This window comes from Trichosurus vulpecula, chromosome 1 (assembly GCF_011100635.1).
Source record: "Trichosurus vulpecula isolate mTriVul1 chromosome 1, mTriVul1.pri, whole genome shotgun sequence".
Lineage (NCBI taxonomy): Eukaryota > Metazoa > Chordata > Mammalia > Diprotodontia > Phalangeridae > Trichosurus > Trichosurus vulpecula.
The window spans coordinates 85,162,772-85,178,604 of record NC_050573.1 but is presented as its reverse complement, the minus strand read 5'-3'; the positions used below and the strand labels follow the sequence as shown (position 1 = coordinate 85,178,604).

Sequence of the window (15,833 nt, the reverse complement as noted above, 5' to 3'; positions counted from 1 at the left end):
AAACACTAAACCAGGTTTTCCAGGTTCCAGTCTAGCCTCTACTATTTACTTGTTGCATGATGTTGGGAAAGTCCCTTTCCCTCTCTGGTCCTCAGTTTCCTCGGATGTAAAATGAGGGTGCAGGACTACAGAGATGATCTCAAAGGTTCCTTCCATCTGTAATATTCTGTGGTCCCATCATAAGAGGTTACAAAGTAAATTTGCAAGGGCTGGGGAGTTTACATTAGTGATTTTTCTTCCAAAGTTGCGTGGAGGAGGGGTTTGGGGCAGAGTGGAACCACCCGACCCAGTTGCAGCCAGACTCTGAGACTTCGCGAAAGGACAGACTGACGGGGGTGGGGTGGGGGGGATGCAGGGGGCGGGGAAGGGGAAAGAAAGGAGGAGAGAGCGGCCCGGGGTGGCGCAGGCGCAGGTCGTCTCTCGCGGCCCCCAAGCGGCCCCTCCCGGCTCTCGCCTTCCTGTCTCAGAGCGTTCTAATTCCCGTCGTTGCCAAGGGTGACAGAATTCCCCCGGGACTCCGCCGGGGAGCTAGAGGGGCCGAGCGGACCAGCCGAGACCGCTCCGCCCCCATGGAAACCGCCCCCCCCCACTCCCATTGGCCCGAGGCCACCTCCATCCCAGCCATAGCCGCTGGCGATTGGGTGAGGTCAAATTTTTGCCCGCCCCCCCCCCAGTCTTCCTTCCAGCGCTCACCTCCCAGTCCTCCCTCCGGCACCCCGCCCCAGCCCTGCGTCCCCCCCACCCCCCGTAAGGGGAGTCAAGTGGGAGTCGAGGGGTGGGAAGCAGGCGGGAGCCGCTGGAGGGGGTGGAAGGGGAGGAGGAGGAGGGATCGCACTGCCCGAACTGTCCGGCGTTGTGGGCTCCGGACCTGCCCCTCGGTTGTGCACTTGCTTGCACTTGGCCGCGACCCCGGGGGGTCGCTGCAGGTTGTCCTCCGCGGCACCGGGGCTGCTGGATGTCCCAGCGGCGGCGTGGGCCAAGATGATCCTCGAGGAGAGCCCAGACGGTGAGGGAGGCGGCGACGATGGCTTTTTGCTTCAGCCTGCGGACGGGGGTAGCGTCCGAAAGGTGAGAGGGCGTCTGGGGCTGGAGAGCCCTGCAGGTAACCCCTCTGGGGCAGCAAAATGAGGTTGCAGGGTTGCCCTTCCCCACCCCAACCTCAAGCGGGGAGAGGGGGGAGGCCCATGACCTGGGCACTGGAAGGGGGCGAGGGTCTCCAGCCTTGCATCCCTTCCCCCTTCCTCCACACACAGGGGTACTAGGGCAGGGATTTAGGAGACCAGAAAGGAAAGTATCATTAGCACCAGTGACAGTTCTGATGGGACCAACACCTGCTGCTTGAGACCTGTTGGCAGGGGTGAGGAGGTGGAGGAAGAGGAGGTAGATCTGGCTGTCCCCTGAAGGCTGAGGACAGGCCTACTAGGGGCCCCTCCCTCCAACCCCTTATCCGTCCCCCCAACCAATTGTTAAAATGCCTCTGACGCCCCCCTCTCCCCACCCAACCAAATGCATCTTTCCCTTCTACTTTTATGACAATCTCTGAGAATCCCCAGATGGTGTTGGGACCACCAAGTCCCTAACCCCAGGTCAAGGCTGTGAGGGTGTAACCGACTAGTTTTCTAAAGAAGCTTCTAAATGTGTAGGGTATACCCCTTCCTGGAGGAGCTGGACAGGATCCTAGAATACAGAATCTGACAGAAGGGACCTTAATACTTAGAGGGGCAGAGCTGGAGGGGGCTTTGGGGCTTAGAGATGTATGGTGGGGGGGCTCCGTGGGGTGGAAACAGCCATTTAGCCCATCGGTTAACAGATGAGAAAACTGAGGCCCGAAGGAGAGAAAGAACTTGGCCATGGTCACACAGAGTCACTTCTAAAGCTGAGACTGGAACCCAGGACTCCTGGCTCCCATTAGGCTATGAGAGAACTTTTGTGGGAACTCAGCACCTGTTATTGTTTTAGGATTAGCAATTTCTGCACTGTCTGGCACTTTGCTACCAAATATGCTGCCTCTGGTAAGTCTCCTGGGGCTGCTCTAGCCTGAAGTCATGACTTCTTCCTCCCTTCCTAGTAGGCTTTCATTACTTGACCTTTCCCACAGGATGCCTGGGACAGCTTTGTGGTGGTGGTGGTTGTCCTGAACTATTTTAAAGCTTTATTTTTTCTTTAATTTTTGAAAAGTTTCCTTGTTCTCATTCCTCTCTCTGGCCTCTCAAGTCTTGTTGATTTCACCTTCCCCCCTCCATTCCCACTACCACTGTTTTAGAGGCCATAATCGCCAGTGGCCTCATCTTTACTTTCTCCTCCTTCCAGTCCATCCTTCATACTACTTGCACAATACAATTCCTCACGTATCGAACTGCTCGACTCAGAAATCTGGTCATTCTTTCATACATGCATACATACATGCATACATACATACATATATACATACATCTACTCAGGAATCTTCAGTTACTTTCAGATTAGTGGCAAAGTCCCGGATAATCTGGCAACACCTTAATTCCTAGCCTCATCTCTGATGACTCTCTTGCAAAGGACTTTGCTCTAACCAAAATAGACTACTCTCTTCCCCTCCAACATGCTCAAACTCTTTTACTGCCACATCTTTGCTCATGATGGTTGCCATTTGTTAAATCCTTTCCTAGTCTTTAAATCCCAGTTCAAAAACCCCTTCCTCCAGGAAGCCTTTTCCTGATTTTCCTTGTGGGTTTTAATGACCTTCCCCTTCTAACCTCACTCAGCAGTTTACTTCAATGTACTTATGTACCATGTTTGTGTCTTTTTCCCTTGCTAGACTGTGAGCTCTATGAGAGTTGGGACCTGTCTTATCTAAATTTTCTATCATTTCTATAGCACTTTATGATTCACAAAACAGTTTCCTGTCCTGGGAAGTAAGTAGTTATGCATATTATCTCCATTTTATAGACAAAGAACCTGAGAAATGAAATGCTTTGTGAAAGTTCGAACAGCTAGTCAGTCAGTAAGCATTTATTAAGTACCTACTATGTGCAAGGCACCTTGCAAGCACTGGGGATACCGAAAGAAGCAAATTATAGTCCCTGCCCTCAAGGAGCTCACAATCTAATGGGAGAGACAATGCAAACAAAGTATGTGCAAACAATCTACATACAGGATAAATAGGAAATAACTAGCCTAAAGAAGGCACTTGAATTAAGAGGGGTTGGGTTCTGGAGAAGATAGTTATTTAGTTGGGACTTGAAGGAAACCAGAGAAGCCAGGAGGCTAAATGTGGGAGCCAGAATTAAGAATCAAAGAATCTCATCATTGCTTTTTCCCCAGGCAGCCCTTCTTATGGAAGGCAGTGACCTTATACATTGCCTTTTCCTGGCAAGAGAGTTTCTCTGATTGATCCTCTTAAAATAATAATAATAATAATAACAGCAAAACACTTAAAACTGAGGCTTTAAGTTTCCCTTACTTTAATTTTAAAGTATTTTTCCCGAAGCAATTTGTTATATCAGTTGAAACCTCCCTGGGTGGTTGTGGGGTTTAGTATTGTATGTTTTCCCCATTGAGGAAACTTCTTGTTTGTCTTTCAATCTGGAAGAGGACCACTGATGAAACTATCAACGTCTGAGAAGTTAACTTGCCTGGGGCCACAGCTGGCAGATACCTAGCTGAGATTCAAACCCACTTTTTGCCTGATTTCTAATTTCCCTCCCAGGTCATACTGCCTCCTTCAAAGCCTAGAAAGGGTGCTTTGTACACAGTAGGTGATTGATAAAATGTTTGCTAAATAAATGATTCATCAGTGGACCTATTTATTAAGGTCTGTTCAGTACCAGGCTCTGTGTTAGGTGCTGGAGATTAAAAAATGAACAATCCCTGTCCTCAAGGAGTTTACATTCTGTTCTATTGGGGGAAATGGCATGTACATATCTAAGTGTATAAAATATATACAAAGGAAATACAGGTAATTGTGTGTGTGTAAAAAAAAATTTTTTTGGTGGGGGAGGAGCCAATAATACCTGGGTGGATCTGGAAATGCCTGATGTAGAAGGTGGCACTTGAGCTTGAGCTGAGTTTTTGAAGGAGGCTAGGGATTCTTAGAAGCAGAGCTGAGGGTCAAGAGCCTCCCAGACATGGAGGTTTTGTATGAGATGACCATGAGAAGGCCTGTTCAGCTGGCTTTGTAGAATGCCTGAATGGGGAGTAATGAATACACAATGAGTCTGGAAAGGTAGGCTGGAACCAGATGGGGAGTTATATGTGACAGTATTCCTTCCATAAACGTTGATTAAGTGCTCACCGTATACATCCTAGTTTGGGCCTAGGACATGCAATTTTATTGAGCAGATGGGCAGTAGCTGTTTATCGGTTTGATTTTTAAGTTTTCAGGGCTGTTTTGAGCCTGAGGTCATGGAGGAAATTGCAGATAGCTTTTCCCGATGGTCTCAGTGTTTTTGGTTGATCCCAGCCTAGGATTCATTGGAACAAGAGAGCCTTGGCCCTGGAATCAGGGGAGCTAAGTTCTAGTCCCAGCACTACCACTAACTTGCTGAATTAATGATCTCACTTTTCTCTTTTTCTTTCTGGGTCTTGATTTAGATGAACAAAAACATCACCACCCTGTAAGATAGATAGAGCATGTTTTTTGTATCCTACTTTTACAGACAAGGAAACCTAGATTCAAAGAAGAGAAGAGCTAGCCTTGGAACATAGGTCTTCATATTCTAAGTCCAGATCACCCTTCTGGATGCTGTGCCTTTTAAAATGGCTTTAAAGAGGAGAGAGCAGTCGAGCCACAGGCTGAGAGCTCTCCGAGTGTTCCCAGGGGACTCAATGGAGCCATCTCCAGTTTCCACTCCCAGACTGGCTGGGGGCCCTGGGCATTGTTTCAATCAGGGGCTGCTAACTTGGACAGGCCACCTGCAGCCCTGTTCTGAGGGGATCTTGTAACACAGGAAAGCTATTTTCCCCATCTCTAGTGACAGGGCATAAATTCTCTTCCCAAATGCCATACTTTGTTAACCTTCTTAGGATTCATCGAGTCATAGAATATTGGCCCTGGAAAGTCCCTTGGAGACAGAGAAGCTTAAGTCTCAGTGATTGGTCAAAGGACAATGAGGGAATAACTATAACATCTCCAGTTTCTATAGAATTTCACAGTTGACACCACTTACCTTTCAGCAATTCAATAAGACAGGTAGGACAAATATTCTTTCTGAGAAGACACGTGACATGCCCATGGTCATCTAGCTAGTATATGTTGGAATTTGGACATACATGAATCTTGGCCCAGTGCCCTGCCTCTCAATTGGAAAATGCTAGATTCCAGCTGAATATGGAGTACAGAGCATTGGATTGGAAGGCAGAGGACCTAAATTCAAATCTTCTGCCTCTGACACTACCTGTGTGAGCGAGTCTCTTAAGCTTTCTGGGACCCAGGTTCCTCATCTATGTGGTCAAGGGATTGGACGAGATGGCCTTTGATGTTCTTTCCAGCTCTAAATCTGTAATCCCATGGCATAAGGCTGAGTGAAGGCTGGGTGCTAAGGGCCAGGCAAGCAATGCAGACAGTTGAGTGTTGTAAAAAAAAAAAAATTCAAAGGAGACAGGTGATTGAAGACTTCCTTGGAGACTTCCCTTAGCTGGGCCTCCATTTCACTTGTCATTTTCCTTTACATCCTGGTCTGCAAGGGGAGGCCTCTCACTTGTAATTTTGAATTTCCTCCTTTCTTCCAGAATGGAGTTGTCCTGAGTGTGGATAGGGATAGATGGTGCTGTTTGTTTGTCCTTCCTTCCAGAAGAGGATCAATAACATCAGGCTGGTGATGTCTTGACTTGCAGGTGAATTGGATTTAAGTGAAGCAGAGCTATGCCGAATCATCAGCCTTGCTCTCTTCCAGAGTCATTGGAGTCCAGTGGCAAGACATCAGTCAGGACAACTGGCGATGGCCCTGGGGGGTGGGGGCTGGGGACAGATGGTACATTGAAAAAGGAGGGGATGGATGAGGTGATGCCCCTAGGAGCTAGAATGCTTCAGCTGAAACCTCCTCTCCACCTCTTGAATGAATGACCTCAAGGACAAAGCATGGAGGCAGCAAGACAGGGATAGGATCCAGGGATGGCATGTGTCTATTTTAGTTGTTTTGAAGGTTAGAGAGGAGAAATAAGACTAGAAAGATAGGTTGTCAGGTCCTGGAAGGATTTGGATGCCAGTCTGAGTGGTGTAGAATTTATCCTTCGGGCAATGGGGAGCCATGGGAGGGTTATGAGCTGGGGAGGGATGCTGTCAGAGCTGCTATTTCATGACCGTTACTTGTGTAGAGCACTGGAGTGAATGAATATAAATAAGACATTTATTTAGTGCTTACTGTATGCAAAGCACCATGCTAAGTGTTAGGAGCATAAAAAGGAAAGTAAGACAATCCTTGCTCTCAAAAGTCTCACAGTCTAAGGGGGTGGGGTGGGAAGGTTGGAGCTACAGGTCAGATGGAAAAGTTAGGGCATAGAGGAAAAGCAGATATTAATGATAATGGTAACTGATAAAATATCAGTTGCTGGATCATTTGACAATGCCAGGGGCTTTGGTGACAAGAACTTTCTTTTCTGGATCTTCAGTAGCTGTGACTGTAGCATCTACAGGAGCAGTTGCCAGGCTGCTGGCAGCATCTCTCAATGGCTAAGGGCAATGGGTAGGCTCTTGGGTCCAGGATCTTGGGCTGCCTCCTTCAGGATCTAAGGGGAGATGGTGGTCACTGTGGTGGTGGTGGTTTGACCTGACTGGCCCATGCTGTCTCCTGTCTCTCTCTCTGGCTGACTTCTGCTGCAGCTAGGCCGGCTTGCCTGCCCTGAGGGTGGCAGGTGGTGAGGATGGCCAATGCCATCTCAATATGGGAGTTGCTTTGGATGATGGCTATGAAGGTTGAGCTGGAAGCGGGACTGGGCATTGGTGGTCCTGAATCTGCTCCTAGGGTTTTAACAAATGTCCCTTCCCTTTCCTTATCTGTAAAAAAAAAGGGGGGGGTGGTCTTGAGATGGTCTCTGAGGTCCCTTCTAGCTCTAGACCTGTCATTTCTGTGACATTTTAAGCCTTGTAAGATGCATTTCCCACATCAAGTCAGTGAGGTAAGTGGTGCTGGTACTACCCCCACTGGAAAGATGTAGAATCCAGATACCTGGATTGAAGAACTGGTTCTGCCCGCTTACTGCCCACCTGAGTGACCTGGAGCCTCAGTTTCTGTCTCTGAGAAATGAAGATAAGGATGTTTGCATGAATTAACTCTCTGGGACAGTTAAGAAGAAAGAGCATTAAAGCCTGCAAGGGTAATGAATTTTATCTCCCTCTGAGATAGCCAGAAATATCCCTGGGGGGCAGGGATCAGGTCTCTTTCCCTCTCTTCTGTCTTCCCATTTTGCCGCCAAGCCTTGTTCACCTGAACTGAGGCACCTGGGGCCTGGTTGGGGTTAAAAAAAAGACTTTGCTTAATTGAACTGCAGAGCAAATGTTCCCAAGCTCTAGCTCTAGCTTTCTTGACTGACTCGGTAAGGAGTGGCCTACAGAATAAAAGAGAGAACTCACCTCAGAGCAACATTTTCCATCACAGGAAAGACAGAATTGCTCTCCCTGCACGAATAGCTGTGATATGAAATGGAAATAAATGCCTGGGAGTGTGTGACAGAGAAGGGGGGAGGGGAGAGAGAGAGACAGACAGAGACAGACAGAGAGAGAGACAGAGACAGAGAGAGAGACAGAGAGAGATAGAGAGAGAGACAAAGACAGAGAGAGAGAGAGAGAGAGAGAGAGAGAGAGACAGAGAGAGAGAGAGAGAGAGAGAAGGAGGATTCCTGTATCAAAGTTTCCATCTCTGTCAAATGATGGGCTTGTACTAGACAGGGGTTCTTTGGAAAAAAAAAAAACCCAACAGTTTTATTTTCAGCTCCAAATTCTTTCCCTCCTACTTTCCCCTCATTGAGAAAGTAAGAAAAACAAAACCTGTTTAACAAACACATAGAGTCCAGCAAAACAAATTCCCACATTAACCATGTCTAAAAAATGAATCTGCACTTCTCTATCTGGACATATAGGCAGTACAGTTCATCATGAATCCTCTGGAATTGTGGTTGGTCATTGTGGGGACCAGAGTTCCTAAATCTTTCCAAGTTGTTTGTCTTTACAGAATTATTATTATAGAAATAGTTCTCTTGGCTCTACACACTTCTTTCTGAATCAGTTCTTACCAAGTCTTCTCACGTTTCTCTGAAACCATCCCCTCATCATTTCCTACAGCACAGCAATTTATATTCTATAACTTGATCAGCCATTTCCCAGTAGCTAAGCATCCCTTCAGTTTCCAATTCTTTGCCACCCCAAAAAGCTGCTGTGAATATTTTTGTCCTTATGGTAGACCATGGAGTCTTAACTTTTTTTGTGTATCATGGGCCATTTTGGAAGTCCTATGGAACCTATGAACTCCTTCTTAGAATGATGTTTTTAAATAACTGAAGGAAATGCTAAATTTAAGTTATAAGTTATTGAAAATAAACATTCTTTCCCCTCAACAAGTTACCCCTTCTCCCCCCAAATTTAGGCCAGGGGTTAAGATCTCTGAGGTCTCTTCTAGTTCTAATACTCTTTGATTATGTAAGTGTTTATAAGAGGATAGGTCTAAGGAACTGGGAATGTTTACCTTAGAAAAGATGGATGACTTCACACATATAATCGATATCAAATTGCTTGCCTTCTCAAGGAGGAGGAAAGGACAGAGGGAGAGAATTTAGAACTCAGATTTAAAAAAAAAAGATTGTTAAAAGTTTTTACATATACTTGGGAAATATTTAATGAAATAAAAATATATTTAAAAAAGAAAAAGATGGAGAACAGGATAGCTGTCTTCAAATATTTGAAGGGTTACATGTGGAAGAGCAAGATTAGATTTGTTCAGCTTGGTCCCCAAACAGAGAATGGAAGCTGTTCAGAGGCATGTTTAGTTCTGGGCAAAGGTAAAACTTCCAAACAATTAGAGCTAAAGAAAAGTCAAATGGGCAGCCCTGGGAAGTAGTGAGTTCTTTCTCCCTGGAGGTCTTCAAGCAGAGGCCAGATAGTCCCTTGCTGGGGATATACAACCATTTCCTTTACAACAGGTAGGAAGGAGATGGCCTAGGTGATTCCTTGACCTCTCTTCTAACTGAGATGGACAGATAGGGGACCAAGAGTAAAGAGCAGTGAAGAGAGTATCCAGTTTTATCAGTGGAATACAGCTTCAGGAACCTTGGGCGATAAAGCCGCCAAGTTATGTTGAGTCTAGGGGATGAAGAGCCTTGAATGATGACTCACAAGAAGTTAGGCTGCCTTGAAAGTGAACAAGCTTTCTGAGACCAAGTTGTTAGAAAAGTTCCCAGGGGGCATTTAGTTTAATCCATAAAGAAATAAAAATCTCCTAACATCCCTAACTGGAAAAAAAATTAAATAAAAAGGTTAAAAAAAACCCTAACAAAATAAATAGTAATCTAGCCTTTATTGGAATACCTCCAATAATGGTGAGTGTGCACTCCTCACTACTTAACAGGGTAATTCGGTTCAGCTGCTGGTTCCATTACTGGGCAGCTTCTTCTTGGCCCAGTCAGCAAACCCCTCCCAGTTAGCCGAGCAGGGGTGGCCTGACAGAATGCTTCATACACTGAGGCTGGCTTCAAACCTTCCAGCTGAAGCAAACACTAAACGAACTCCTATGGTTTTAAAATCCCTGGGCTTTAGTTTTCTTATCTGTAAAACAAGAGAGTTAGACTAGATGGTCTCCGAGGTTTCTTTCAGCTCTCGACTGGTGACTGAAGCAGACCAGCTGCCGCTGGAACCCAGGCCTCCTCGGCCCAGGGACTTGTTTTTCTGCCACACCCTGCTGTTCTGTGTTCAGTGTTCTGAAACAGGAACTAAAATGAACTCCTAGGCTTTTAATGAATAACAGTAGTTTAATGAATAATGGTGCTTTGGCGACTCTTTAAGCCTTATGAAATACTTTCCCTGTATCAATTCTGTAAGTAGATGGGGCTAGGGCTATTTCCATTGGACAGATGTGAAAGCTGAGGCTATTGAGCTGATTTATTGTAATTGCTCAGGGTCACACAGTTGCTAAGTAGCAAGCCAAGACTTGGACCCAGGTTCCCTGAATCTCTTATTTTATGCCTCTTTTCAAAGAATACCATATTTGGAGCCAGATTACCTGGGTTAGAACCCAAGCTCTGCTCCTTACTTATTACTTGTGTGAGTCGTTGTTCCATGAACCTTCATTTCTTCATCTATAAAAGTTTTTTTGGGGGGGGGGAGGGGGCCCACAGAAATGGATTAGGTGACCTGGGCTCTCTGGTCATTTCAGCTCTACTGAATAGAGTAATCCTCTACTAAGGAGAGGAGTCAGATAGACCTAAGCAGCCCTCAAAAACTCTAGAGTGCAGACAGAACCAGATTAACATGTAATTCAGAAATGTTTAAAATTACAGTACAATAAGATAGTGTTAATTGGTGGTTTTCTAAATCAGTGTTGCCAGCAGGGATCACCTGTATTTGCATTTGACCCTTCTGTTCTGCTGTACTGCTGTGATTTACTACTAAGTAATCCAAGCAGTTCATGTGCATTGGTTCTTCCCCTGCGTCGGGGATTAAAGCCGGTCAGTCCTCTTCTCGTCTCCTTGCCAGGTTCTGACTTCATCCTGAAGAAGTGGGCAAGCCATGGCCCAGAGGCTTTCTTGCCTGAGTTCAGAGTTAGGAAGGATCAGAGTCAGAATTTGCACCCAGGCCACCTGATTTCAAGTCTGGGCACTCTCTCTTCCACCCCACTGCTCTCTCTGATAATTCATATTTCTACAGTACTTTAGGGCTTACCTATTGCTCTTCTCACTGTGAGAGATTGAAAAAAGACTCTTTGAAGAGGAGGATGCCTAGATTAAATAAACTAGGTCAAGGCATGATTATGCTGCTCAGTGAAAAGTCAGAATGAGAACCTAGGGTTTAATCTGACAGGGCTAGAAGGCTGGACCTCCCTCATTCCCTAAGGCCTTAAGAACATCCTCCCAGAAAGGGATCCTCCTGCCATCTACTTCTGCCCAGCCTCCCCCCACTCCCATCCCAAAGGGCAGCCTTCTTCTTTTGCCATTTTGTACCTGTCCCTCCACTGCTTGGGGTGGGAGTGGAGGGGGGCACCCCTGGCTCTCTATTATCCTGGAGGCAAAACTAATGCCCAGTATAGCTTGGCATTCAAGACCCTCCACAGTTTGTTCCTTTTCTACTAGTAACAAACTATGTGTGTTTGTATCCTAGCACACCTCACTTCCCCTTGAGTCTAGCCTGCTGCCTGATCCCTGGTTCAGTGATTTGTTTTCCACCACTCTCCATTGTTCTGTCCCCTCTCCCCCACTCCCCTTTTTCTAGACAGCCTGGTATAGTAGAAAGGGCCCTGACCACAAAGCCAAAAGTCCTGGCTCTGATTTGTTTCTTTGCCATTTACTGTCTCTCTCACCTAGGCAATTTCCCCCCTTTAGCCTGTTTGCCCCTAAGTAAAATGGGGATAATAATTTCTTGCCACAGCTGTCTTACAGGAGCAGGAATGGATGTAAGGTTCACTCCTCATTCTGAAGTTAAAATTTGACCAAGTGCTTTCTCCTCAACAGCCTTATAAGGCAGAGAGCCCAAGGATTGTTATTCTCATTTTATAGGTAAAGAAACTGAGGCCAAGAGAGATGAGATGACTTTCTCAAGATTCCACAATTAAGACATTTTAGAGCAGGGATTTGAATCCAGGCCTTTCAACGGAGAGCAGGTTTGTGGTCCACAAAGGCTTTGTGGAGGAGATTGGGGCCCGAGTCGGACCTTGAAAGATAGTAGTATTTGAATGGAAAGAGAGTTAGAGAGAGGGATCTTTGGTGGCAGGAACTAGCCTGATGCATGTCAGGAAAGCCAGCAAGAAATACATAAGATTTAGGGGTAGAATGGACCTAAGAGATCATCTAGTCTAAGCCACTAATTTTAGAGATGGAGATGAAGATAGAATGTTGTGGCCAAAGTACTGGACATGAAGTCAGGAGGACCTGGGTTGTGATCCTGCCTTAGATACTTGCTGGTTGTGAGACTCTTGGCAAGTTGCTTAACCTCAATGTGTCACTTTCCTCATCTGTAAAATGAGGGAAAAATGTAAATGTATATATTAGCAGTGGTGGGGGAGGTGTGATCAGGAAAGGTCCCTGTAGGAGGTGGCGTTTGAGCTTTGAAGGGACCTAGGAGCTTAGAGGTAGGGGTGAGGAGGAGGGTGGAAAGGCATGAGATGGGAGATGGCAAGTTCTATTTAAGAAGCAGCCCATAGGTCAGTATGGCTGTATCCCAAAGTGCATGGATGCATGAAGAGCAGTAACACATAAGAAGCTTGGAAAAAACGGTGAGCTTGAACCAGATGGTGCAGGGCTTCAATTGACCAACAAAGGATGTTTGTAATTTAACATGGATGCAATTTTTGAGGAGGGAAGTGACTTGGTCATACCTGTGCTTCAGGAATGTCACTTTGTTGGCTGTGTGACAAGTGGATTGAGGGACACTTGAGGCAGGAAGACCAATTAGGAGTTTATTGCCATAGTTCAGGAGAGAGGTGATGAAGGTCTTAACTAGGGTATTGGTTGTGTGAATAGAGAAGGGTTCAAATCGGGGGAAATGTGAAAGTAGAAACAATTTGGCCTCTGATTAGGTGTTACTGTGGAATAAAGATACAAAGTAAAGTTGCATCCAGGCAAAAGATTTACTTAGCAACACACAGAGCTGCAGAAGCAGATGGAGTTCAAGGCTCTTGGTAGGCAAGGACATTGACCGTTAATTTCTACATAGTTAAAATATAATTTGGAGGGAGTAAAAACTAGGAAAAATAGGATGTAGAGATGTAGGATGTAGAAGATGTAGGAGATACTGAGGCGGGAGGGAGAGGGGTAGTTTTATGACTTCTCCAAAATCAGATGACTTACATGAAGTTGAGACTTAACTTCACAGAATGGTGGATAAAGAGCAAAATGGAGTCATGCATGCTATTTTTTAACGTAATAGGAGTCAAAGATGATGCCTAGCTTGTAAACTTGAGTGATTTAAAGGGTGATGATGCCCTTGACAAAATTAGGGAAATTGGGAATGGGGTGGTGAATTTTGGGGAAAGATGAATTCTTTTCTGGATATGTTAATCAATAAACATTTATTAGGCATCTGCTGTGTGCCAAGCACTGGGCTAACATGTCGAGTTTAAGGTGCCAGTGGGACATCCAAAATGTCTGCCAAGCACTTGGTCATATGCGATTGGAGCTCAGGAGAGAGGTTAAGGCTAGATATAAAGTTTGGGAGTCGTCTGCACAGAGATGTAAAAAAGCAAAAAAATGGAAGCTGATGACTGAGAGAGGGGCTGTGGAGAGAGAAGTGGGCCTATCATAGAGCCTTGAGGTATACTTAGAATTAGGGGGCATAATATAGATGATGATCTAGCAGAGAAGACAGAGGAGTAACAGTTAGTTGCATAGTAGGGGAATTAATAGAGTGCAATGTTGTGGAAACCCAGGGAGGAAAGAGTGCCTAAGAAGAAAGTGTGGGCAAATGTTGCACAGAGGCAAAGAAGGATAAAGACTGAGTGAAGCCCACTGGGTTTGGTGACTAAGAGATCACTGGTTAACTTGGAGGAAATTTCTATTGTAGAGGTTGGAAGCCAGATTGTTAGGAGTAGAGAAATCAGTGAGGTGAGAGTTCGTGGATGCAGAGTATAGACAGCTTTTTCTAGGAGTTTGGACATGAAAGGGAGATGATAACTTGATAGGAAAATTCCAGCTGAAATCCTACTTTTCCTTTTATAGGAAGCCTTTCCCTATTCCCCCTTAAATCTAGTGCCTTCCATTTGTTGGTTTTTTTCTTGTATATCCTGCGTGTAAGTTGTTTGTACATAATTGTAGTTGTTTCTCCATTAAATTGTGAACTCTGTGAGAGCCGACACTTTTTTCTGCCTTTCTTTGTATCTCCAGCACTTAGTACAGTGCTTGGCACATGGTAGGTATTTAATAAATGTTTATTGACTGACAAGGAAGGACCCGGTGGATTAGTCGTTAGGCACCCTCTTTTCTTCCTGACTTCAGAGCTTCAGATGGATGCAGAGGCCCAACAGAGGACCCCACCATGGATCTACTGTGTTTCCTTGGACAACTTCCTTTTCCTCTTTATAATCAAAATTGTCCATCTTACCTCCTGTGATCCTCTGTCTCTTGTTTGGCCATGAACTCTTGCTCTATCCCTACATCAAACAGTTAATTTCTCTCTTGATCCTATAATTTGTGATGACACCCTTTTATCCCCTTTAGAGTTTGTTTTGCTTGGGACTAATCCCTTCCTTAACCTACCTTTCCTCTACACCTTCTCTTTTCTCCCACTTCCATGCTGTCTCCCTGTTTAGTGAAATGTATTGCAGTACCCAGGGTGTGTGTATGTGTGTGTGTGTGTGTGTGTGTGTGTGTGTGTGTATGTGTGTGTGTGTGTGTGTGTGTGTGTGTATGTGTGTGTGTGTGTGTATTCTTTTCTTCCCGTGACTGGTTCAGATGAGAGGTTCAATACTTCCTCCTTGTTTATATAGACTTTTATTTGCTCACCTTCATTTTGCTATATCATTTTCCCTCTCATTTCTCTCCCTTTGTCCTCCTTAGTATGTTCCTTTCCCCCTCCCTTTTGCATTCTTCTTTTAAGATCATCGAAACATAACAGAACCAGTCCCAGGCCCTCTGTCTTATTAGACTCCCTCTATGACCTCAGATGATGGTTGAAAGGATTTTGAGGAGACACATGTATAATTTCTTACTTATGTTTACCTTTTTTATGTCTTTCTTGATTCCTATGTTGGTTTTTAAAAGTTTCTGTGCAACTCTGGTCTTTTTATCAGGAATGTTTAGATGAATGTCTGTTTCATTAAAGGTCCACTTCCCCCCTGTAGGATTATATGCTAAGTTTTGCTGAGTAAGTCATTCTTAGTTGTAAGTCTATATCCTTTGCCTTCTGGAATATCATATTCTAAGCTATCTAATTCTTTATAGTGGTAGCTGCTAAATCTTGTATGATCCTTTTAGCTCATTGGTACTCGAATTATTTCTTTATGGCTGCTTGCAGTGTTTTTTTCTTTGACCTGGGAGATAGCTCTAATGTTCCTGAGAATTTTCATGTTAGGGTTTCTTTCAGGAGGTGACTGGTAGATTCTTCCTATGTCCACTTAGCCCTTATGTTTCAAGAAATCTTAAAAATTTTCTTTTTAAGATTTCTTTAAATATGTGGAGGATTTTTTATGGTAATGGCTTTTTGATAGTTCACAGATTAAATTAGTTCTCTTCAATCAGTTTTGTAGGTCAGTTGTTTTTGCTCAGAGATACTTTATATTTTCTTTTATTTTTTTTAATCTTTAGATTTTGTTTTAATATTTCTTTTGTCTGATGGAGTCATTAATTTCTGTGTGGTCCATTGTAATTTTCAGGGAGTTAGTTGCTTGAGCAAGGTTTTTGCATGTCTTTTTCCATGCTGTTAATTCCCTTTCTAATCATGTCTTCCATTCCTTTCTTGTTTCTTTTCCATTTTTTTCTAGAACACTCATTTATTTATTTATTTATTGCACTAATTTATTTATTAAAAATATTTTTAACTCACTTTAAAAAAAACTTTTGCTTCATCTCTCCTAGAAATTATAGTTGAACTTATGCCCAAGCTGTATTTTTCTTTGAGGCTTTCTTTGTAGATGTTTTGGAGTTGTTCTCCTTTTCATGGGTTGTACCTTGAATATCCTTGTCTCCATGATAGCTTTCTACGGTGGGATTCTTTTTCATTTGCT

At 44.5% G+C, this 15,833-nt stretch overlaps 1 protein-coding gene across 1 annotated transcript in view; it reads left to right on the top strand.

The window, feature by feature from the left end:
• The first annotated feature begins 678 nt into the window (after positions 1-678).
• RHPN1 (rhophilin Rho GTPase binding protein 1) overlaps positions 679-15,833 on the top strand; it is a 54,279-nt gene continuing 39,124 nt past the window's right edge. Inside the window, exon 1 of the mRNA XM_036747201.1 lies at positions 679-1,068. Within this exon, the coding sequence (XP_036603096.1) occupies positions 982-1,068 (87 nt within the window). The 5' untranslated portion in view covers positions 679-981. The remainder of the gene's footprint in view (positions 1,069-15,833) is intronic.